Here is a 25479-nt window from a genome sequence, read left to right on the forward strand (position 1 = left end):
CAAGAGTGTGTGTGCGTGAGAGTGTGTGTGTGCGCGCGTGTGTACGTGTGAGTGTGTGCGCGTGAGAGTGTGTGCCTCACTTGGCCCTCATGTGTGGCGTGAGTGAATGAAATATATAACTTTTCATTAACTTCAGTAGTCTGTACAACAAAGGAGTTGTAATCAGTTGCTTTTTCTGCAGCAAGCTGAACTCTAGTGATTTGATTTTTTATCGATAATTTTGTCAAAGAGCCAGGTGTGGCTTGCGAGTGTTCCGAAGATGTATTTATAATGCACTCTCATTGTTTAAGTCTTGTTCATTTCGATCAAAACATTTATATAGCTACTCCATATAGTCTGACAGCAAGCCCTGTTACAGGGGAGTATTATGCATTAACGCCTGTAAATCTTTTATTTTTGGGCAATAACGGTGGAAATGTTGACTTTAAGATTTTTGTCTAAAGATAAACTGTACTGTAAATGGCAACATGCAGACTGGGGTACTGCTGTTAAATCATCCACTTTCTTTCCCATTCCACTGTAAGCCACGTAACACGGCTTTGTCCGTTCAGCTGTGCTTGTGCGCAGAAACCACATTCTAGACGTCTGGATTGGGATTGTGTGGAACATGTACACGCGCTCCAGCATGAGCTCTGAGGCTCATCGTGTGCTCTGTGTCTGCAGGAGTCTCTGGAGATGACCAGCACCTTCAAGCAGCAGAAGTTTGCTCTGGTGGAGAGCGGCTTCGACCCCTGCAGCATCAGCCAGCCGCTCTTCTTCCTGGACTGCAGCGAGAAGAGCTACGTCCCCCTGACCAGCTCTGTGTATGACAGCATAGTGAGCGGTCAGAGGAACGTCTAGCCCTGTCAAACACCTCCATACCTTAGAGAAGTGATTTAGCTGTCAGACGCTGTATATTTGATCAGAGTCCGCCGTGAATTATTGATCACGTTCGTCTTTCAGAGCTGCAGACCGTGTCCTTTAGTGAATACAGAGTTAGTGCATATGAAAGAGGGTAATGGTGATATGCTCCGAGTGGAGATGAGTGAGCAGCCTGCTGTCAGACACGCAGTCATGTGTGCTGAGATCTGGGAAGTACAGGATCGTGATTTCAGTGCTCAAATGAATGTGTGTGCGCTGTGAAGGAAACACTTTTAGATTCGGTGTCTGCAAAGATTGTGCTCAACACAGGCACCTGCTGTTCTGTTTTAAAGTCTACTTTCAGTCATGGCTTTAGTGTGCGTCATACGTGCACATCACTGCTTTAACTTACTGTAACACAACTCAATCCCAGTGAGATCTCAGCTGTTGCACACACGGAGAGAAAATAGTGAAAGCACATCCCAGACTCCTAATCATGTAACGTCTTCCTGCTGATTCATGAAGCCAGTCACTCTTCTGACATCACACCTGTCTGCTTGTATGCATTTGAATTATTTTAATCAATATGTCATAAAACCATCCATCTTGTGTGTGTTGAAGTGTAATGTTATAACTGTGTAATGCACACACACACACACACACATGCACCTTGAATATTTCAAACACAGCCTGAAGTCTGACTGTGACTCAAACTGCATCGTTTGCTTTAGTTCTGAACATCATAGAAAGTGAAGACTTGCTTATTTTGACCTTTGGTTGATTATTTATTTTTTAATTTTTGCACTTGAAACATTTGAGATTCACTGTGAATTTAAAACTTCACTTTTTCTTCACTTACGGAAGTGAAAAATGATTCGTTTTTTATTATGTATCTAATTATGTAATAAAAAATGACAATTTTGTTCACATGCATTCAAGTTTTCACAATCAATTGTTTGTATGGTGAAAAGCATTTACAAATGTAAGCCGTTCATCATGGTTTTGCTCACATTGCTATAATGAGAGTAAGACCTCCTCAACAGTGAAGCTTATTTCAGACACTGAGGGTAAAAGCTGTATCAGACTGACCTGCCTGTAACTCGAACAATGACTGTCACTAGCACTTAATAATAACATTGATAATAATGTATACATACATTTCATTATTTTCGATTGCATTTCATTTTCATTTATAGCCTCACAATCATTAACAATCATTAATCTCTAACTAATGGTTTCACTTTAAAGTTGTCTTAAAAATACAGGTTCAAGGCTAACTCGTTAGTAAATGCAGAGTACATGTGAATGTTATGAAGAATTGCTGAAACATCACAAAAGCAAAAAGTTATTCTGAACATCAGCACAACGGTGAGGTTGGAGTTTATTTTAATCAAGAATTAAAATAAAAAAGACTGACCAGTTACTGTGGATTGTACACTTAATCTCCAACAAAAATAGTTCCGAACAAAGCCAAAGGCTTCGTTGTTTCCACTCCAGCGTTTTGTCGCTCTGAGCGATCACCCTTCGGCTTTCAACAGTCCGAGTCATTTGACCGAATCGGCTCTTCTGAATGATTCGCTTCGATGAATTATTAAAGAAGATTCGATTGGCTTCAGCCATTAGTGATGGGAAGTCCGGTTCTTTTCCGAGAACCGGTTCTTTCGGACAGTTCGTTTCAATGAACCGGTTAAAAAAAACGGTTCATCGGTTCTTTTACGCCCTAACGTAATGATGTCATTCACGATGACGTAATGATATCAAGTCTATCGTCCCGGGCCGGGATGAAAATACACATTCAAATATATAAAGTTAGTATTCATAATTCATAATCATGATCTGAAAAGTTTACAATTAAGTTTTGCAGCTAAGCACCCAAATACAGTAACAGGCAGTGATGTGCATACGAGGATTTAAGTCTTGAAGATATAAAGTAAATAAATTAGTTGTCATCAGCGCAGAAACCATAATCCACTTACTATACATAATCCATTGCGATTTATTTGTTATTAAATAAACGTACGTTTCGCCAGATTGCCCTTCATTCAAGTCTTCGGTTTACCCGCGCTCATAGCATTAGCACAGCATCAGTTGTCCAAAAGAACCAGTTCGCTTCATACGTGCTGTGTGTGTCAGTCATAGTAGTTACTGTTCGCTACTGTTCGGCAGCTTCACACTGAATCACGCATGCGCAGTATCATCAGCTCATCGGTTCTCAAATCGGACGTGTCCGAAAGAAACGGTTCTCGGTTCAGTGTACTGGTGATCCGAAAACCGATGCAACCGGTTCTTGACTCGAGAACGAGAACCGCTCCAGCAGTGGGCGTGTACGGTCATTATCCGGCTGCTCTGCTCGTGTTCATCTTCAGTTCTCTCTTCACAGCAGTTCAGTCAGTGTACTGTTTGAGTAAATAAACTACTCCGGGATATTGGTTTATTTCGACTCAGAGGGAGTGTCAGCCATGTTAACTCTGAATAACTTAAGTAATCTGTGGATTAATGCTTACTGGAGACGCGAACCGTTTCAAATGATTCAGTCAGATTTGGTGAACTGGTTCAACCGGTTCACTAAGAAGAACCGGTTAAATCGAACGATTCGTTCGCGAACCGCACATCACTAACAGCCATTACTGAAAGTAAATGCATTTGGTTTGGATGTGTAACGTGCAGCTGCCACATTACATGTTTGCACAAACAGTGCCACTACAGAGACACGAACTGATGTCGAACTGAGAAAAATAGCCTACAGATGAAAGGTGCAAACACAAGCAGATATTGTCTTTGTATATAAGTAGCCTAACATGTCTATTTTTGTTTGTATTCAATTAGGCCAAACGAAAACGGCCCACAGCCAGCTCGATTCAGATCGCTTCGAGACATTCATGAACCGATTCTTCCTCTTCTTCTGTTTTTTGGCGTGTTATATATCCTGTGTGCATATCGCCACCTATTTTGCTGTTATGCAGTCATGGTTTATTTATAATCAATGTCTTCCTTGTTTTTGCTTTTCCTATTCTTACACACGTATATACACAGTAATTATTCGACGCTCATCCCCTTCCTTCTCCCGGAGGCTCCAGCTGGCGCCGCGTGTTCAGCTCCTCCTCATGAACCGACTCTCGCGAACGAGTCATTATGAGTCGGACATCAGCAGATTTGATGTCATGCAGGAGTCGCGGAGCATCATGGCGGACGCACACAGCAACGATAACCTCGTCCCGGTCTTATTCTCCTTCTCTGAGCTCTCGCGGCCCTCGTCTGTGCCCCTGGGCTCTGGATCTGAAGTGCTCATGCAGAAGTTTCTGTCTATTTACGGGCATCAGGTGGACGTTCAGCGCAAGCTGGTGCTCCAGTGTTTCTCGGAGGACTGGGGTCAGTACGCTGATGTGCCGAAGGGCTTCACGGTGTCGGAGAGATGTCGGCTGAGACTCGTGCCTCTGCAGATGCCTGTAAGCTCGTGTCGTCTGTGTGCTCCTCTGTGGGAGTGTGTCTGTCGCATCATGTGTTTATGATAAGCGTGTCGTCTGAGGTGCTGCTTGTCGGCAGAGCAGCCAAAGGAAGATCTGCTTCATCATATAACGCATCACTGCATCAGCATGAGCTCGGGCTGCTTTTCTCGCAGATTGCGATTGACGTTTGTTGAAGTTCATGTTTATAAGCGCGTTGTTTCACTAATGAACACTCAGACCAAGTTTGCGTTCTCTAAACACATCGCACTGAAGATGTTTTACTTTCATTCACAGCTTGTTGTAGATATTATATGCATACGATTTATTCCCGAGGATTTAATTCTTGTAGTCAGTGGTGAATCACGTTAATGAAAATGTTACAATACAAAGATGTTCTTAGATGATTTGATTAAACTGTGCACAGATGTATGGCGTTGTTGTTGTTTGCATTACAGTAATGAGAAATATGTGCATTCTAAAGCATACAGTATATTCGGCCAGTCCTGCTTGCGCCCCTCAGGAGCTATGATGATCAAATCTGCTTGCAGCTCACACACAAGGAGAAACTCCACAGATTGTCTAAACTCAAATCTTAGCACACACCACAAGATTTGAAAATCGTGGCACATCCCACACTACAAGATTATTATAATTATAGAGCAGTTTGGAGAAGACGTCAGGTTACATCACTAGCAGCTGCATTGTGCTGGCAGAAAAACTCTGGGAGCGAGTCAAATCCATGGAATAGGAGGAAGATTTATTGTTGTGCCTTTGGATGTCAGAATGGGAAAGCAAATAATTTTTATAGAGTACTGTCGTCAAAGACGTCATTTGAAGCTAAACGCAGACGTTTAAACGACAGACTATGGATGAAACCTGCTATGATTACCCACAAGCATACATTTGATTTAAACACTAGGTCTACACATTGTATTAGCCCTACAGTTACAGCTTGAAATATGATTTAAACCTATAACATTTTACGAGAAAAAAAGTTTACATATGAACTCAAAATTACCTTTTTATTATTCTTTTATTCCATAGACTGCTACTTTAAAACGGCAATTTTCTGCCAGCAGATAGGCTCCGCCCACAACAAACGAATGGTGGGTGCTGAGTTTCTCACAGTACGCAGCGAGGTTTCTTCTCATCTGTCGTCTCTTGTCATTGCTGCACAGATAATACACAACACAACGCTGACGAGGTGCACACACTACAAAACATTCGGTGAGGAGGCGTTCCCAACCATCAGACAAAATACGTTTTCTCTCAAATTCTCGTGAGAATTTACAGCGATTATAGGCCATTTCTTGATGCATCAAATAAACAGTCATGCTCTTGCCAAAGCATTGTCTAAGACATTGTACGTTTAATTTGATCGCCTTTTCTCCGTTTATACCATCTGTACTGTGATTGGCTGGATTAGCTCCACCTTGTCATTGTGGCGCTCACATTACGAGATCGCGTGGTGATAATATTAAACAGGTTTAAAACATGGCAGCGTCTGTGATAGCTCGAGACCGGTTCGGATCACGTTGCTGACCTGCTCATACTTAACGAGCTTCGGCGACCACAACGAGCACCGATTTGGTCGCGATCCGGGGGTTTTGTCGCAGACTCTGGAAATCTGACGGCAAAATCCAGCCAAAAATCCTGTAGTGTGAGCCCGGCTTTAGAGATATATGACGTGTGATGATCTGGGCTGTCCCAGACGAAGGATTGGCATCGTGAAACAATGTGGCGATTTCTGTGATCGTGGCTCCTGTGTCGTACAGTGAGAGAGGTTCAAAGACGGCCGTGGTCACGGTCTTGCGACCAAACACAGCCTTCGATCATTTTCTGACGGTGTCAGTAATTCAGTATGATCATCGCACAGTGTGTTTGCTGCTACGGCCCACAGTTTACTGACCAGCCAATAAAAATGCCTCATGAAATCCACACGACACGGCGCTAAAACATAAAACCGCTTACTTCAAGCTCTTATCTCTTACTCTTTCACCGCTTCCGCTTTTTTCAGCACACATAAAAACTACAGCTGCCAAAGTATGATTCATCATGCTGTTTTAGTTTACCACTAGCGCATGCTGATGACGTTTTAATCTTCTATACTGCCCTACAGAGACCTTAACTCGCTAGACTGTGAAACTGAGAATAATGACTAAAGTTTTTTACTTGTCCAGACAAATTAATTATAGGTAGGACACTGGAAATTGAACAATTAGATGATTTAGTAATGAAAATTACCTACATTAAAAAAGAGTTCAAACTTGATTTTTACCCCTATTTTGTAGGTAATGTACTCTGCATTTGGATTGTCTGCAAAACGTGAGAAGTCCCACCAAGGCAAGAGCCAGTAACTTCCACATTACCAATATCTGGTTGCTGATCACCATTTACAAAATCGTTATAGTAACACCTGTATAAAATCTGGTGATCATGGGCTATCGCATATAGTAATGTGACTGTATTATTATTTTTGACCATAAAAAGCCGACTAAAAGTTAAACATGCAAGTGGCTACAGTGGATACCAATTTATTTGCTATGCTCATTAACGTAAAAGAATGCTAGAGATAGCATATTGCTTTTATATTGACTTGTATTAATAGCCTAAACCAGGGGTGGGCAAACTTGGCCCTTCCAGGCCACTTTCCTTCAGAGGTTAGCTCCAGCCCTAATCAAACACACCTGAGCCAGCTAATCGTTGTCTTCAAGACTACTAGAAGGCTACAGGCAGGTGAGTCGTATCAGGGTTGGATCAAATCTCTGCAGGAAAGTGCCTGGAAGGGCCAAGTTTGCCCATCACTGGTCTAAACTAAAAGAACGACTTGTGGATTGATGTGAACACCAGCAAGCAGGAATAATGCTCAGAATGCTTGTGGATTTAACATCTCCGATGACGTTCATTTTATCGGGTTACAAGAAAAGGTAGGATATGGATTTAATTGCGACCTGTTAGTAGGCTACTGATTTTATGATTGATCATGCTAGCTACGGCATTCGAGTCCACACGCGTCCAGCTAAGTGACAGCCTGGTGAATAATCTGCATTACAAAAAGAAAAGAAAAAATCTTTAAAGGTTATTCTCGATTACGTATTGCTGCCAAGGTATCTAGTCTTTACAGCTGTTTGGTAGATCGTGATCTAGCCTATCTAATTTGTTTGTCTACACCGTAATTAAAATGCGGCAGACTTTAATGGACAGTAAAAAAAAAGGCAGAACACCGTATAACTCCAAACCGGCACCGTAACTTCATATTGACGCGCGGCTAAACAAAGGCAGAGCGTTCCAAACAAAGTGAAAGAGCCGTAACTGGTGTTCTACGGTGCTCTGCCTTGGTTTCTCCGGGGCTTTTCGAAGTTACGGTTGAGACGACACATTATTTTCTCTGAAAAACAACGCAATTGACTCAAGATACTTACACGCATGATAAAGGATGTCTTGAATGTCCCAAAAATATCAATAACTCATTTTCGACAAAAAACGAAGTTACGGTCTTTTGCGTTTGCACGGCAGTATAGTAACGTGCGTTGAGTCACCAGGTGTCATCATCGTACAGTCGAGTTTATCAGACCCATGCCACACAGTGTGATCTGCAGTGATCTTATAGGATGGCTAAAATCGTGCAGTGTGTAGAAGGCTTTAGACGTGTTACTGATCTCATTGCTTTCTACAGCATAAAGGTTTATGAAGCGTTTCAGTGCTGATGGACCTCGGACAGATCATGAGACCGCAGGGATTTATTACACTGTCCTGTGAAAGCTGTGTCTTGTCCGGTTTGTTTACCACAGATCACGACGCTGGGAAACCTCTCGCCGGCCAGCACGGTCTTCTTCTGCTGTGACATGCAGGAGAGGTTCAGACCTGCCATCAAGTACTTCGGGGACATCATCAGTGTGGGCCAGAGGCTGGTAATATTGCTGATCTTTCTGATGAAGTATGTTTGGATATTATTCCTGATGTGCTGGAGTTGCTGCAGGTCATACACAGATAGCACACGCACGTCTGCAGGAGGTCTGTTAAAGATCGCTTCATCTGCTCTGTACAAACATCTGATAGCATTCTAAATCATAAACATCTTAAAGACATCTTCTACACGTCTATTTGACATCTGATAGGAATCGTCCTATAGACGTATAGCAGATGAGCAAACACTCTAAAACAGGGTTCCTCAATTAGTTTTCGCCGAATTCTGACAACAATACCAAGCCAAGGGCCACTGACCTATATATATATATGTATATGTATATGTATATATATATGTATATGTATATGTTATTATTATTACAATTATTATATCATTGTTGCTTTTGTTAAAATAATCACAAGATGAATATTCAGATTTTTTCCCCAGTAGTCTGTTTTATTCAAACAATTATGAACATTTTTGCATTTAGATAAAGAAGAACTTTACCTGTTGAATATTAAAAACAACTGAAGAAACAAAAAGTCTGGATCTCCATGTCTGCATGCAAATCAGCTGTTCCTGCTCTGGATCTCTTCTCTCCAATTTCCCTAACTGCAGATTCAGTTATCAGATCTGTCAGTATTAATATTTTTATACTTAGATTTTTTGGGGGGGGATCAAACTAACACCGTGTGTCCCAACCAGCCACGACGTGATAAAAAGTATCTTTTCCTTGTAGTTTGTGTCCTAACCACCCGCCACAGCGACACGTGACGATAAGCTACATGGGATTCTATTTTAGGAACGTTTTTATTATCTGCGACGTCGTGGCAGGAACAACATACAAAATATGACAGTGATAATCTCAGGTAACGGGGATTTGTCGTGTCGCGCCGCATCCAAGACAGCATCACTGATTATAACCAGTTCTATTGTATTTTATTGCGTCGCAACCATAGACTGTATAAAAACGGTCTCGCCGAGCCGCTCGCGTCCGGTGTAGACACGATGTAAGTTAATGTAGCTTTCTGATGCTGCGTTTGAATTTTCATGCCACATTATTTTAAATTAGTGCGGGCCAAACATTTTTTTTTCTCACGGCCCGGCCGCCTATTGAGGAACCCTGCTCTAAAACATACGTCTTGCAGATGTAATGCAGACGTCAAACAGACGCCTCCGTGATGGACGTGTGCTGTCAGGGTAGAGACGCATAGCAGCCATCTGGCTTTGCCTTCGCTTCAGTGTGTGTGTGTGTGTGTGTGTGTGGGCACAGCTGCAGGGGGCTCGTATTCTGGGGATCCCTGTGGTTGTGTCGGAGCAGTATCCTAAAGGTCTGGGCAGCACAGTGCAGGAACTGGATCTGACTGGGGCCAAATTAGTTTTCCCCAAAACCAAGTTCTCCATGGTTCTTCCGGAGGTGGAGGCGGCGCTGGCTGAGATCCCAGGAGTCCGCAGTGTGGTGCTCTTCGGAGTCGAGGTCAGTACCTGTGATGATGATAATGATCACGGAGTGCCCACGCTTCTTGAAAGTTATTATTTAAAATTATTAACATTTTAAATTATTCAGCCGTTAAGTACCGATGTTGGTGCCAGTAGGTACTAAAATGTAAAAAATGTGACGATGGCAGCATTTACAGATACACACGGGAGTGTTTGAAAGCTGCGTCTATCAGCAGTTCCCTAATATTTTTACTTTTGAGTACTTTACGGTACTTTTGACAGCACTGCTTTAAGAACACGCAGAAGCCACTGCTGGTTTCTCCTGTCGAGGGCGGAGCTAATACCTCAATCATCACTCTCATTGGCTAGCGCTCACCTATTACCGTCACTGTTTTGATTTCAGCGAATCAGTTTGATCGAACGTGATTAATATTCATGAACCCAGCAGCTCATCAGATATTGGGGCATTTTATCTCAGTATTGGCAGTACTATTAGTAGTATTATTATCTTATCAGTATTATTATCAGGGGTTTTTTTTTTCTTTTTTTTCAGAAGCACTGAATGACCAATAATGTCAGCCCAGCATTCTGTTAAAATGCATTCATATGTTTTCATTCATACATGGTTACCGCATCTTAGTTCTAATGACTAAAGTTCTGTCATACAAAAAATGTTTGATTGGCTTATGATTCATTTCATTTAAAATAGATCACATTCTCTGAATTAAACATTTTACAGTTAATTCCATTTTTGGGCACTTCTGTAACCAATCTGACAAACTTCTGACAATCTGTAACCAACAAGATTTCTGTTGGGCTTACAGAAAAGTTATGTTGCCATATTAAATATAATGCTTGACGTATTCTTTTAGAGGCCTTCATGAACACCACTTATACTGGAACATAGTTTCGATAGGTGCTTGATAGGAAATGGAAAGTACTTGAAAGTCCTTGAATCTTTTGTTCATAAGAGAGCGGAACCCTGATTAATGGACTCTTTTGCGCTGTGGAGTTCTTCAGATTGGGTAACGTTCATTCAGGAAACCCTGAGCGAGTGTTTGTCTCTTTCAGACGCACGTGTGCATTCAGCAGACCGCTCTGGATCTGATGGGAAGAGGCTTTGAGGTGCACATTGTTGCTGATGCCTCGTCCTCCAGAAGCATGATGGACCGGATGTTTGCACTCGAGGTGAGACGGAGATTCACTTCATGAGACCGCACTGATCCTGGAAAGTGAAGGCCAGCATGTCAAATATGTAAATCTCAATTCTAAAGTGTTGACAACGCGAATGAGCACCTGTGTTGTTCATAATGACTAGGGATGTAATGATTCACCGCGAGCCGGATGAAAGTCGATACCAATCTGTGATGATTCAGGTGGGTTGAGATGTTAAACGAATCACGATTAATTTGGGGGTGGAGTTTATATGAATGTATCTCTGAGGGGAACTGTCTTTAGAGAAGTTTAGACAGTGGTTTCTTTTCATCTGGTCTCTGTATAATGCTTATTAAAGAAGTGTTTGTAAGCGCAGCGCTGCTTTGTTGACAGCGGTTCCATGAGCGCCACCTGCTGTCAGAGAGTGAATTTGCGTCTCGTTCAGAGCTTCTGCTGTTTAGATGTTTTATGTAGCATAATGTCACTAAGTTAAAGTCAGACCGTTCTGTTTTTGCTTCAAATTGCAGCATGTACGCAGCATCTTTGTTTGGATCGTGATTAAAATCCAGTGGTTGCCTCTAACTGAATGGAAAGAGCACAGGCAAAGCCTTAGTTTGTTTATATGAAGATGTCTTTTATTTGTGTTTAAAATTTAATATTTCAATTTCACAAAGAAATGTGCAGCATTTTGTTCAAGCAATAATAAAAGGACATAATTTCATTTATAATTTATCTTAAATTTTAAAAAATTGTGAGAATCGTATGGTGAAATCAGTATAGTGAATCATATCGTATCGCCAGTGGTGGACAGTAACGGAGTAGTTTTATGTCGTTACTGTACTTAAGTACATTTTTCAAGTATCTGTACTTTACTCGCATCGTGAGCTGAGTGAAGCGTTACATCATCTGCTGCTGTGTAATCAATAGACACCGCTAAAAGATCAGAACAAAATGAGAGGAAAGGTCATTTATTAATCTCTGAACGCTCACAAGTCCGGTCCCATTTGAGCGCTTTCTTTTATGTTTTGTAAATATCTGTTTTCCAGTGATGCACCAAAGTCTGTGAACAGATGTGTAATCTTTCTGCGATGGCGTGTTTTGACTGTGATCTTTATTTTGATGAACCAAGGTCTCTTAGTCTATGCTGTTTTCAGTTTATGCGTGAACAAAACTTCACTAAACACGATGCCATCCAGTAATCACAATGCGCCTTGTGCTTTGTTACTTTTGATGTGAATCAAAGCCTTAGCTTTCAGATTCTGTAAGTTTTATAACAAAATTCAAACAATAAATGTGGTTTTGATGCTCTTTAATGTGGCGTGACAGATCGCTGGATGCTTCAGTTTCGATCTTCTCTTCCTCTTCACTATTAGTTATAGCACAAACTTACTGAAATGAATCACGACTCATCTAATCTCTCAATCAGCATTTCATCCACAGAAAGACGTCATTAATACAGCTTGTGTATTTTCCTCAGGGTGGACATTCAATGACCATTAACCTGTTAGTCAGCAAAAAAGTAACTTTAGAGAGGAGCATTTTGATCGATATATGCACTCTATTACATATGTTGGTTTTGTGAAAATCTGTGGTCGTAACCGGAACAGGGCTTGACATTAATGTGGATTGTCTGAAGGGCAAGTAGTACGTAATTTATTTCTAGAGCACCTTTCTAGAGCAAGCGTCATAAAGTGCTTTACTGTACATCCAAGATAAGTGAAACCGAGTCTTACTTGCCCAACCAGACAACTGACCTGAGTTGAGGATCGTGGAGAAATCAAAACAAATGATCACAACTGCACACAGAAGAAGCATAATGCGGTAAAAATGTAGTACGGTACATTTTTAATGTACATTGATTACATTGATTTTATACAAGAGTTTAAACGAGTAGTTAATATTAAGTGACTTACATTTTAGTACAATATTGTCAGTCTTGACTGTTTTTGCTCGATTTGATTAACAAAAATAGTTCAAACAAAGATCGCAGCAGAACAGTCGCGCATCTCTGAGCGACGCACAGCGCTGTTTCCTTACTGAATGATTCAGCGTTTCTGAATAAATAATTTGAGTCAATGATTCAGTAGTTCATAAAGACAGGCACTCACTTCATTCTTAAATGAATCCGCCGTCTGAACGAATCGTTTGAATGAATGACTCAGTGACTCACTGATAAGATCTACTGGCGGTTTACTTTCATATTTAAAAGTATCTTAGCTTTTTGCATTTTTGTCCCCAACATTTCATATTTGTATGTTAAAAAACTGATTTAAAACCGCAAGCTCGTAACATTATTTATGCTGTTGTACTTTTGCAGTGTGAATGCTTCATTAAACTGTGTGTGTAAATGCATCTAAACACTTCAGCCGCTTCTGTTTCTTCTGCAGGGGAAAGATCGGTTTTGTTCATAATGATTTCATTTGATTGGTAACAGCCCTATAGTGTCTTATTAGATGAAGTGAAATTATTAATAAAATGTAAGAATTTGATATGAAAGATGACGCGTGCATTTAATAAGGTTAAGAAAAAACTGCCCTTTATATAGGCAAAAAAAGACCTTGAAATCAATTTAAATCAATTTTAGTATGCAGTAACTTTAGTTATATACAATGTCATTTCCAACAACAAAATTGTGGCCAGTGAAAATGCTGAGTGGCCAGTCATTTTGGAAAACCACTAGCCACAGTGGCTGCTGAGCAAAAAAGTTAATGTCAAGCCCTGTATACAACCTACAGATACATATACAGCTATAAAATGCAAAGAGCGAAAAGCAAACTAAAAGATAATTGCAGCATTAGTTTTGTCACTGTATCCTCCACAAATGGTCTTTGGCCACTCAAGCACTACGGTCTGTGGGCAGTGAAGGCTGCAAAGCTAACACTTGTGTGTGCTCTCTCTCTCTCTCAGCGGCTGGCGCGCGCGGGAGTCATCGTCACCACCAGCGAGTCTGTTCTGCTGCAGCTCGTGGCCGATAAAGAGCACCCAAAGTTCAAAGAGATCCAGAACATCATTAAAGCCAGCGCTCCAGAGTCAGGCCTGCTCTCCAAGGTGTGATCGGCCCAGTCTTTCCCTCAGCACACACACACTGGAACAGGCCACACAAACCCACCAGCACACGTGGTAGTACTGAAAGGGCTTAATTTACAGTCATATAATCCAAAATGTATATTTCAAAGTCTGTTGTATCAAAGCAGATGATCCATGTGTCATTACTGAATCGTGTCTGTCTCCAGACGAGCAAAACTGCAAACACTCGCTCTGAATGTATCGTGTATAGAGTCAGTACAGCTCGAGGATGTCATTAGAAGTTTCCTCTGTAGCTTTAGTTTGTATGGTTTATTTAGTTTTGTTTTAAAACCAAGCCCGTGGATGACTGATCCACATCGTCCCTGACTTTGTAAGGCAGTGGAAAGCATTAGTTTAGAGTGTGTTCCCTTCCCAAGAGATGGTTGTTTTTCTTCTGTACTCGGTTTCTCTGTTTTAAACCTGTACGGTATGAACATCAAACTACCTCTCATCTACATGTGCTGATTCCTGGTTACAGCTTAGCCAAGTTACTGAAATCAATAGAACTGTCAAATATTCTTATGTGTGACAAGAGCAACACTTTTACCAGAAAGCTGAAACTTCTTCAGTGGAAGCAGAATATTATTTTTAAGACCTACTGTTACAGAGTCGTTTTCAAGAGTGAGAGCATCAGATCTGCAAACAGTGCTACGTATTTCCTGAAAGTGACATTTCTGTGTAGATCCGTGGACATTTTTTTACCCCACTGTTTGATTTGGTTTAATGTAATTTATTGCTCAGACCCAAGGTGGCAGAGAGGTTTCCTGAATTGTCATTTAAAGTTTGATTTATTGATGTTTCTTTTGTGTAAGCGTGTATTTATGTTGAAATCAGCATCTGTTTTGTTGTGTACATGTGTATTGGGAAAAAATGTGTATTTGGTGCCTATTGATGAACAGTCACTCTGATTGTACTAAGCACAGATACAATTTCTTTCTTTCTTTTTTTCTTTCTTTCTTTTTTTGTATCTGCTCTGTATTGCTCTGATACGAATAAATGTTATAAAAGTCCAAAAACAATTAGATTGTATAACTGCATATGGCAGTAATCAGTATTCAAGCACATTGAGGAATGGAAGAAATATTACCTCAGTTTCCAAATTTAGCAGAACACAATAGCTTTATGATTGAAATGTGGTGTAATTCAGCTTTCCTCCACTGAACAGTTGAGTTAAGATGTAATTAATGCATTTCCTGCTGGTGGAATGTAAGAAATGTTGTCCGTCTCATTTTCATGAAGATTGGACTTTGCATTCAGAGAATATTAATAATATTCAATGCATAATAAATGCATTGAATTGTATCTACTAAAGAAACTAATCACACAAAACATAACTTTTTAATGATACACACAAAAAGTCATGCCAATCAAACAAACAGTCTAGCACAAGTTGGATTTTTATTTTTGTAGTGCTGTTTTGTTTTTAGCAAATGGCCATTTGATTCACGGACACTTTCAGAGGATTTTTTTGTATTGTAGTTTTAATGTTTCTGGAGTTGGTGGTGAAAACTAAGTTAGCTTATAATGCTACCTTGTGGCTAATTTTCACAAAATAAATAAACTGATTAAGTACTTAATTAAAAAAGAACTACATCACCACCACCTCTACACCTAGTGTGTGCGGCGGAGGTGGTGGGGGAGTTAGGGGCCTCTACAATGTTTGGGTCTTCCACGCAGAGAGTTCAAGGACAACAGAGGTGTGTGTTTTACAGCAGTCTAAACGCAGGACACACACCCATCCGAGTGATTTCTACTGTCGATCTCCTGCAGACTTCAGTTCCAACCCATCTTTAGATCAATGTCTGTATTCAGTAGTGCCCTGAACACCTGCATGATCTGGCTCTGGTGCGTTTGACGGGGTTGGAGCTGAACTCTGCAGGACGGTCTATAGGCTCAGGATTGGAGAGTCCTGGCGATATGCACTGATGATAAACCTTACAGATGTCCACAGTAGCAGTTACTATGTGTTGGGAAAACTAATCCCGTCCGCACAGGGCTTAAGTCTTCCTCACACAGACTGTCGATCTCGATTACACAGTAGATTTCTGAACTGTAGCTTAGTGATGTTCAGTGAATTCATTATATTTTATCTTGTCATTTAAATGTAGGCTTTGTTTGGGAGTTCGTTGATGTGTGGTCCTGCCATGACCGGGTGCTCTGGGATCTGGGGCACGGCACAGTTTTATGATTCTGGGCCGCTTTAACAGCATCTGGCACCAGGCTGACATCAAATCCATTGAAAGGCAAGACAGTTCACACTATGGCCATATTTGTGACACCTTTTCCAGCCATGTAAATACAGCTTCATCAGCGTTCCACATTTACATTTTATTCACAATGTTTATATTTTTCCCACATCTTGTGCACTGACGTGGGTAAGATCTCACTTAAATCGGAACAAGAAGTCTAGACGTTCAGTGAACTAGAGGCTCAGTAAATCTTAGCTACTTAGTAACTAACTAACTGTACTTAATTTGGTTACACCAGAGCTTAGCTAGGATGTGAGCTCTCATAAAATAATGCATAGTCACATATGCCGTTTACTTTCAGTGACCCAACAGCAGTCGTGAAATTCGAGAACAGTTGTGCTGAGATGTAAATTGCAAACATCATATTAAAGTAAAAACTGTATAATTGAAGAACTTGCCATCTGTGCAGTGTATGTCTGTGACAATGGACTATATTACACTTACAAAAGCTGTTGAATCGTAACAAATTCAATGGAAAGCTAATGTTCAAGTTTGGTAATCAAACCAATCATGAACCAACCAGTCATGAAGAAGGATCTTTCCCAGAGCAAGTAACTGCCTTATCTTACGCTGCAGTCAAGAGTGGAAGAATTTAACATTTAACACTTGATCTTATACAGCACAGTTGTAACTGTTTACTACCTTATGCAGGTTCTTGCTGTATAACATCAGACAATCCTGTCTAAATACACAACGCAGCTCCTCATCTGAGCTCTTGTCATTTCTAGACTCGACTCATAGTTTTCTATTGGCCAGCCTCTTTGTCCATCTACTCCACACAATGCAAAAATGCTTCAGACCAACTTTATGTAACATTTTGTGTGTGTAATAGAGTATTACATATTACATACTGTAGAATTTGAGTGCTACACATTGTATTGTGACACTGTCACATAAGACACATGTTTTAACCTGCTCAATATATTATAACGATTTTATGTATATTTGAGTTTTAATAGGTTTACATATTGTCTTAGTCATTTTATTCCTCTTAACTATTTAAATGTGTGTATCATAGGTCTTCAACCCTGCTCCTGGGGACCCACTGTCCAGCAAAGTTTATTTCCAACCTGCTTCAGCACACCTGGCCTGTGACTTTACACATGATCCTGAAGAGCTTGATTAGCTGGTTCAGGTGTGTTTGATTAGGGTTGGAGCTGAACTCTGCAGCACAGTGGGTCCCCAGGAGCAGGGTTGAAGACCTATGGTGTCTGTCTTTAAGTAACTCTGGGTCTGCCTGTCATGTGACTGATCATATGACAGGAAATAGGAAATGGCCAGCATAAAGGAGGCAGCATGGCAATCAAATAAATAGTCACTACCCTGCAAACATGTCCTTGCTGGCTTTTTGCAGGCACAATGGGCTAGGGCCAGCCCACACCAAACCTAAAACAGGCCCAGTGCTTTGGGCTCACCGCAGGCTCTCTGTGAGCAGCCCACACTATGGGACTGCCCACATTAATCCAATGATGGCCCAGTGTGGGCCAGACATGAGCCTGTTAATTCGAATTTTGTGGGCAGTTTTCTTCCTTACCACTAGGGGTGCTAGGGTGTTTTAGGTTTCCTTAAGTAAAGTCTCTACCATGTGGTAGAGAGAGTTAGCAATAGCAAGCAGCAGTAGCCAGCATGGCTGACCTGCTGAACACATTGTGCTGTGTCCTGGTTGGGAAATGTGTTATTTCAAGCCCAGTCTAAAGGAGTTTTTTACATTGCTGATGTTTTTGCAGAGATGGTACATGTATGTATGGCCTACACTGTAAAAGATTTGAGCGTAAATTCACAGTAAATTACTGTAAACTAGTTACATTACTTTCACAGCAAGTTACTGTATCATTTTTACAGTAAATAATTGTGAAATGACAGCTGTATACTGTGACCTCACAGTTATTCCGTACTGTGATTTAGCAGTATGCTCCTGTAGAACTACTGTATTTAGCTGTGAAGTTACAGTTAATGCCATCAGATTACTGCATATTAGCAGTATTCTGCTGTAGAATTACAGTGTAAACTGTAATAGTAATGCAAATCAGTAGCTAGTAATGTGCTTTTAATTTCTATAAAATGTATTGGTAATTAAAAACTTTTAATTTAAAATGTATTGTTAATTTATTATAAAATACTGTAATTTTGAAATGTTATCTTTTAACCCATCAGTAACCTATAACACTGGAAAGATATGTTCAATTCAAATAAACACAAAACAATAAATGTTACACATTTATTTAGCAGTTTAATAAATCCTGTGTAAACTTTCCAGCAAAGAGGTTCAGACGGTCATGCTTCTCTCCATTGAACACACTATACAACATATTCAGGGATCATCTTACTGCATGACCACATCTAGCTTAACACAAAGCCAGAGTTTGGTTTGTCCATTCTGGTGTTGGAACATTGTTTACACACTAGATTGACATCCATTCAAAGTCAATGAGTTTCCTGATCAGTGTACAGACTTGCTGGTTGATATGTCCTCTCTGCCTCTTTGAGTTTGTGCCTGTCTCTGGATTGATGCACAAGAAGTACCTGTAAACAAAAAGGCAGAGAGGAAAGCTTTTAGTTTCTTTCAAGTGGGATGAAAAAGGTGTCCGTTCCCAGTGACCACCTTCAGTGGGTCACTGCTGTTGCAGCACAGACCAAAAAGGTGACAGAACAAGGTGATATTAAGGAAAGGAAAGGACGTGACGTGTGGCCAAGTATGGTGTCCCATACTTGGAATTTGTGCTCTGCATTTAACCCATACAAGTGCACACACACAGCAGTGAGTAGTGAACAAACACACGCACACACACACCGTATAAACACACACCCGGCAGGCAGAGCATTTGCACACACAACAGTGTTCATCATTTCATATGTACTGTTTGCAGAGGAAGGAGGATCAGGATCCTTTTAAAAACCGCTTCCTCTCTGGTCTCCAGCACAGACAGAAGTTGAATCTGCAACACACCACTTGTTTTGAGGGGAAGAAGCGGGGTCATCATCGCTTGGCTGCTGTGGTTCAAACTGAAATGGCAAAAATGAAATCAGCTTGTCCCTCCAATGTCAGCATCCATGCCCTCGACTTTATTGTGTCACCTGAAACAAAAACAGATATACAGGTGCATGTCAATAAATTAGAATGTTGTGGAAAAGTTCATTCTACTGTTCTGAAAATAAATCAAGATTTATTTACTTATTTCAGAAATTAGAGCGAAAAGAGTATCATGGTGGCATACTCTTAACTACTGAGTTTTAGTTGACTACTTTTAAAAGAAAATAATTGCAAACCACCTTATTTTTCAACGCGGACATAAGCCGTTTTCTGTGAGGGTGCGAGACTTCCGGTTCATTAGCCGCTGTAGGGAAATAACGAGAAGTACTGTAAATGGTCAAAATGTTTCATAATTAAGATAATACATTAAAATAATATGGTAAGACAACACCAATTTGCAAGTTTAAGCAGCAATGTCACATGTTTAGTTGGTTTTATCTTAGTTTTCATTGTGTTTCCTGTTTGGTTCCTGTTTTTCCTTATTTGGTCATGTTCCTGTGTTCATTAGTTCCTTTGCTCATTGTTTAATTATTAGTTAACCTGTTTCACCTGTGTCTAGTTAATTCCCCTCGTTTGTCTTGTATTTAAGCCCCAGTCAGTTCAGTCTTTGGTTGTCCAGTCACAGTTATACCATGTTGTGTTTTCCTGTCGTCCTTCTGCCCTTTTGTTATTAAACTGTGAGTTTGGTTTGCACCAGCTGTCTCCTTCACCTTCCTCCTCCTGACACAACCGTGACGAGCAAAACATGCTGCTTCCAGCTAAAAATAGCTGGAAGCAGATGAGACTGGAAGCCAATATTTTTTATTTGAAAAATAAGATGAATAAATTCTAAATGCTGAGCCTATGGGTAAAAAGTAAATACAGTTGCTAAGGTTTATAATTCACAATGTTACATAACTAATCACTTAACAGTTATGATATTACAAATCTGTCATTTTCATAATAGAAATTAATTTTCTGTTTTAAAACCAAGACAGTTGCAAATATAGGCCTTTTTTTTTTTAATTTTCAAGACCAAATGATTCAATTCTGAAGTGATAGCTGGTCTGAATCGTTTATGTTGACTTCTTCAGGCAGTGGGGCAACCTTTTTGTTTACATTTAGATCCTTTAAATGAAATGAATACATCATTAGTATCATAGTCCGAACCATTCTCACTCTACAGCAATGTCTTTTCCCAGAAATCATGACCCGGTTACTTAAGATAATCCACACACCTTATTGTGAGCAGTTTCATTTAGAAACTATCTTTAGAAAGAAAACCGTTCCTTCATGAAACTGCTCACAATAAATTTGTGTACGACTTGACACTTGAAAATACAATAAAAATGAGAAGGACAACATTACCTTGAACAATCAAGCAAGCTAGGGGTGCTTGCAGCTTCACAGTCCCTAAACGTCAGTGGCTGTACATTAGCTGTAGCACAAGGATGCAAAAATAATATATCAATACAACAGGAGTACAATAAGACTCTGTTAATAATCTGTACCTAGGGTAGCACAGAGTCAAAATTTGTGCATAAATAATCTCTTGCCCCTATCGATTTATCTTATATGCACTTAATTTTTCAGTTGATGAAGCAGACAAAGGCTGATCGTATCACACACACAGCAGGGGAGAAAATTATGAAGAAGCCCAGTTAACGTTACTAATTTGAGATGAATTTACTTCACCTTTGCCATAATCCACAACACTATAATTTCTCTGGTTGATAATAACGATCATAAGGCCATCTTACCTTACAACTTTATTTCCCAGCGATCACCGACGTGGAGAGAACCTAACGTATACAGGGAAAAAGATCGCTGTTAGCACTAAGAAAATCTAAAGTTGAGATAATGACATTTTTTTCTAAATGAGGCTCCAAAAATTAGCTAATGTCTCACAGTTAGCTACTAACTGAATACGGTACAATTACTACAACCAACGTCTGCTTATGGTTTCAAAAATTGGCACGCTCAAACGTACACAAGTAAGCTAACCCCTGTTGAAAAAAACAGCATATGCTGGTTAGGTATGTTTTGATGCTGGGATGCTGGTTTAAACTGGTCCTTTGCTGGTTTACTGTTTATGGTTTAAAAAATTGGCGCGCTCAAACCTACACGAGTAAGCTAACCGCTAACAACGTGACAACAGAACCTACAACTAACTCTACTTGGATAATTCTTTTAAATTACATGCACTATCATATAAAAAAAAAAGCACTTACCGCTGAATCCGTTGGACTCGGATGAGAACATGGAGGAGACGAGAGAACTCAGTAAGACGACACAGCACACGGAGGCGGGACGGAATTCACAGTAGTGTCCTGTAACTGCTCCGCCTACATTATTTTCACAGTGAAATTCCCGAATACGGTATTATATTGTGAATATCACAGTAAAAACCTGTAAAGTAATATTTCACAGTAAATTACATTATTATCACAGTTGCATGCTGTGAAATCCTGGAAATTTTTTACAGTGAAGGCTTAATGTTGAGCCCTGTAAAAAGTAAACTAAAAACTCATTAACCGGAATGTATACCAGTCACACTAAGTATTTTGAAGCAAATTTAAGGTAACTTTAATTGCAAGTAACCAGTCAAAGTAATGTATTCATTGTTTATTCTGTTTATTCCACAGAGGGATGCAAGAGTGCACCAAATAAAGCAGGTTCTTCCTCTAATGCTTCTGTCCGTTACAACAGATTGATTCCTTAGCAGCTGCCTGGAGTCCTTAACATAGATACACATTTATGTTCCTTCACTCGTTCTATTTGTAGTGTTCTATTTCTATTAGTATTCTAAAGATCATGATAACCCACCAGTAATGACCCGAGTATTACCAAATTCATCAGAAGGAATTACTATCCAGAACCTTACAATGTTGAGTTTGACGGGAAAGAGAATCACACAAAACAGATCATGACCTTTTAAGATCATATATTAGTGTTCTTAATATTTTCTACATTTGATACAGAGGATCCGTGAAAATAATAACAAACTAATCCTGTGCCATCCAGTAATGTTTATGACAAAGCTGCAGATAGTATACTTTAAATTATGACAATATTAAATTGTCAATGTGTTATTCCTTCTTTTAGAGACTTTGATTTAGTTTACCCCTAAATGTTCATTAATGAATTAACTATCAAACACGTTCTAACATGCAGTTAAGACTGTGTTATTCATGCATGAACCCATATGACTCCAGTCGTAGTTAAAGAAAGCTCTTCATTAGTTCATTATTAGCTCATGTCTGCTCTAATCATGAGTTCATGTTGAAGTAAGTATTAATTCAGGTATTAGTAGTACAGGATTATTCTTGTGCCTTTATTGTAAAGTGTTACTAAACACTTTTAAAACTACATTCTGTGACACAAAAACAGTATTATTTATAAAATTACAGTGGATTTGGACATCCGCCATGACACTCGCTGTGATCCAGTTTAGTTCTAGTTTAGTTTATTCATCCCTTAGGAAATTTGGTTTGCACAGGTGTCACACATCACATTAACACAGTCTCACACATAATCATTCAAAAACAAAGAAATTAAACAAGAACATAAGTAAGGAATGATAAAAAGGGAAGGGGTGAATGGGAGTTCCATTTAAGGTAGAAATAGCAGTCAGTAGGAATGAGTTTTTAAACCTCCTTGTTCTCCACCCTTTTGCTCTATATCTATGGCCTGATGGGAGCACAACAAACTCTTTATGTAATGGATGAGATGGACAGTTAATTCTCGCGTAAGCTTTTTAACTTGAAGCAATGTCTGCTGAACTCTAATCACCTTGGATGCAGTCTTAATCAGCGTCGTCATTCTGTTTCTACCAGACAAGCTGATGCAATCAAACCACACAATGACAGAGTCAATAAAGCTCTGATAAAACAGTATCATTAGAGCACTGTGCATACTTTACAATAATTCCTTTTTCTTAAGAAAAACAAATGTTTTTACAGATGCCCTCAGTATTAGCATCAAAATGTCATCTATTATCAATCACTGTACCCAGATATCTATACTCATCCACAAGTTCAATGTCCCTCCCATTAATGACAGTAGGAGAAATCAAAATGGCAGACTTTTCCAGATCTAGAATCGTGTCTTTGGTCTTAACTGTAATAACTTTAAATATGCCATGACACTCTCTACCCACTTGATATGTGTTGGTGGTTTGTTTGACTTCCATTGTATGAGTATAAGCTGTCGGGCCAACAAAGAAGAGAAAGCTAACGCATCCGATTGATGTTTGGTTCTCACACCAAATATGGCTATTATTGGATCCGGATGTATCTCCTTTTCACAAATATATGAAAATGTCTCAAACACAGCAGACCAAAATGGTCCTAGAGCTGGACATGTATGGCCCAAAGGAGCCTCACCTCTGTTATATTGAACTGAAAATTGAGTGTTTGCTATTGTCCTTTTGCATCATTGACACACTATTTTCCTATTTGATGCTGTAAACCTGCTTTGACACAATCTGTATTGTTAAAAGCGATAGATAAATAAAGGTGACTTGACTTGACATGTATGACTGGAGATGTAATTACGGGGAAAGTGTGTATAGTTTCATATGCATATTATTGTTCCCCACTTGAGTTTATAAATTATCATTCAATAAAGAAGTGTGTTCACTGCTCACTACTCCTCATGTGTGCACTAACTTGGATGGGTTCAGTGCAGAGGACAAATTCTGAGCATGGAGCATACCATATACTTGGCCTTCATATGTCACTCACTTTCATTACTCCAATCTTTTCAACGCATTGTGGCCAGCTAGTGGTCATAAAGAAGAATAGCACGTACCAAACTGCTGTGTTCAGCTTCAGCCTGGCTCTACAGCTGATTCTTCATTTGATTTGATTGTATATAAATAATGGTCATTGACAAAGTGATTCATTTGTGTCGGTAAGGAAAGTAAATGAAACATAAATGAAATCTGTATCTGCCTATTATAATTCTGCCTCAGTCCTTTGACTGTTGTTTCTTAGGCAAAGTACATTTAGGCTTTAGATTTTGTGATGTATTAAATGCTTACAATTTTGCATTTGAGACAATTGAGATTCCGTAGCAGTAGCGCTAGGAATGTTGGGAATTTGTTTGGGGCGCCAGTTGGGCAGAAGTTAGAAAAGCAGTAAAGTGGTGGCTAGAAGACAAACGTGCCGTCTCGTGTATTCTTTTTAGTGGATACATCAGAGATATAAATTACAAAATTGGTTTTAATGCATTGTAATGTAAGGCAAAAGGCGCTGGGGTTTGCTTCTTTTGAATCAGATACTAAAATAGTCACATAGTTTTCTGGCACAGCTTTGGACGTCATAGATCACATGCTTTTGGCAAAATGAATCAAGCTTAGCAAGACAAGCTTACACTGTGTAAACATTGCAGTCTTTGTTTATCATTTTTACTATATAGACCTCTTCATTATCATCTGTGGTTCAGGTGATTTCACTTTGATATTCTGGGATGGTAGAAGCACACTGAGCATCATTACTTTAGCTGTTATATTATTGTACATGTTTGTAAGGTCTCTGTGTTGCTTGTCATGGTTGTGTAGTGGCATTCTGGTTTTTGTTCATGTTGCCCCTTTGTGTCTTCAGTGCTCTTCACTGTAAAAAAAATCCCGTAAAATTCCGGCAGCTGGGGTGCCGGAAAAATACCGTAAAATAACAGGCACATTAAATAACAGGAATTTTCCGTAATTCAAAAATATTTTTTTGCTGTCATTTTACGAGATTTTCGGTATTTTCTTCAGCTTTTAAAGTTCACAAAGGAGCTTTACTTAAATACTGTGGAAAGTTAAATAAAAACCATGAAATTATCATTGTTTGAACACTGCTTTTTATTCAAATAATCAGCCATAAGTGCAAAACAGTGTTTTATTAATTTATTCACCTATCTGCAAGAATATACCATCTTAACTGTAAGAATATACCAATAGTTTGTTCAGAACTGCAATTTACTAATATTCTTTGTTCAAAACTGCAACAATATACCAGTATAAAGATTATAGCACAATTACAACAATATAGCAAATTTGTTCATAACTGCAATAGTATAAAAATATTTTATTAAATGATCATAACTGCAACAATATTCCAATTTAAAAACTAGTCCAAAAGTTATTCGATCACAACTGCAACAACATACTGATTCAGTTTGTTCATAACTGCAACAGTATAAAAATTATCATAACTGCAACAATACACAATAAAAGGAATTGTTCAAAACGGCAACAATATAGCAGTTTGGTAAACAAATAACAATTAATAATTAAATTGGAAAAAAAACTGAACCACCTGTGAACAGATTAATTCATCCTGACAACAGATGAGGGCATGAAAAAAAAAACAAATAATA

At 39.4% G+C, this 25479-nt stretch overlaps 2 protein-coding genes across 3 annotated transcripts in view; both read left to right on the top strand.

Annotated features, from left to right (window-relative positions):
* The window catches only part of slc27a6 (solute carrier family 27 member 6), a 36466-nt gene extending 34705 nt beyond the window's left edge, over positions 1 to 1761 (top strand). Inside the window, exon 10 of the mRNA XM_016462179.1 lies at positions 664 to 1761. Within this exon, the coding sequence (XP_016317665.1) occupies positions 664 to 840 (177 nt within the window). The 3' untranslated portion in view covers positions 841 to 1761. The remainder of the gene's footprint in view (positions 1 to 663) is intronic.
* A 2103-nt stretch (positions 1762 to 3864) lies between these two features.
* Positions 3865 to 14861, top strand: isoc1 (isochorismatase domain containing 1). Of its 2 annotated transcripts, XM_016462183.1 has the most exons (6): positions 3865 to 4286; positions 8078 to 8197; positions 9467 to 9670; positions 10705 to 10821; positions 10952 to 11009; positions 13696 to 13770. In XM_016462183.1, the coding sequence occupies exons 1-5, from the start codon at positions 3945 to 3947 to the stop codon at positions 10979 to 10981; spliced, it is 813 nt and encodes a 270-aa protein (XP_016317669.1). In that variant the 5' UTR covers positions 3865 to 3944; the 3' UTR covers positions 10982 to 11009; positions 13696 to 13770. The 2 variants fall into 2 exon arrangements, with proteins under 2 accessions (XP_016317669.1, XP_016317667.1); XM_016462181.1 differs by lacking the exon at positions 10952 to 11009 and having other exon boundaries at positions 3874 to 4286; positions 13696 to 14861.
* The last annotated feature ends 10618 nt before the right edge of the window (positions 14862 to 25479 follow it).

The sequence above is a fragment of the Sinocyclocheilus anshuiensis genome, unplaced genomic scaffold (assembly GCF_001515605.1).
Source record: "Sinocyclocheilus anshuiensis isolate Anshui unplaced genomic scaffold, SAMN03320099.WGS_v1.1 scaffold889, whole genome shotgun sequence".
NCBI classification, from domain to species: Eukaryota; Metazoa; Chordata; class Actinopteri; order Cypriniformes; family Cyprinidae; genus Sinocyclocheilus; species Sinocyclocheilus anshuiensis.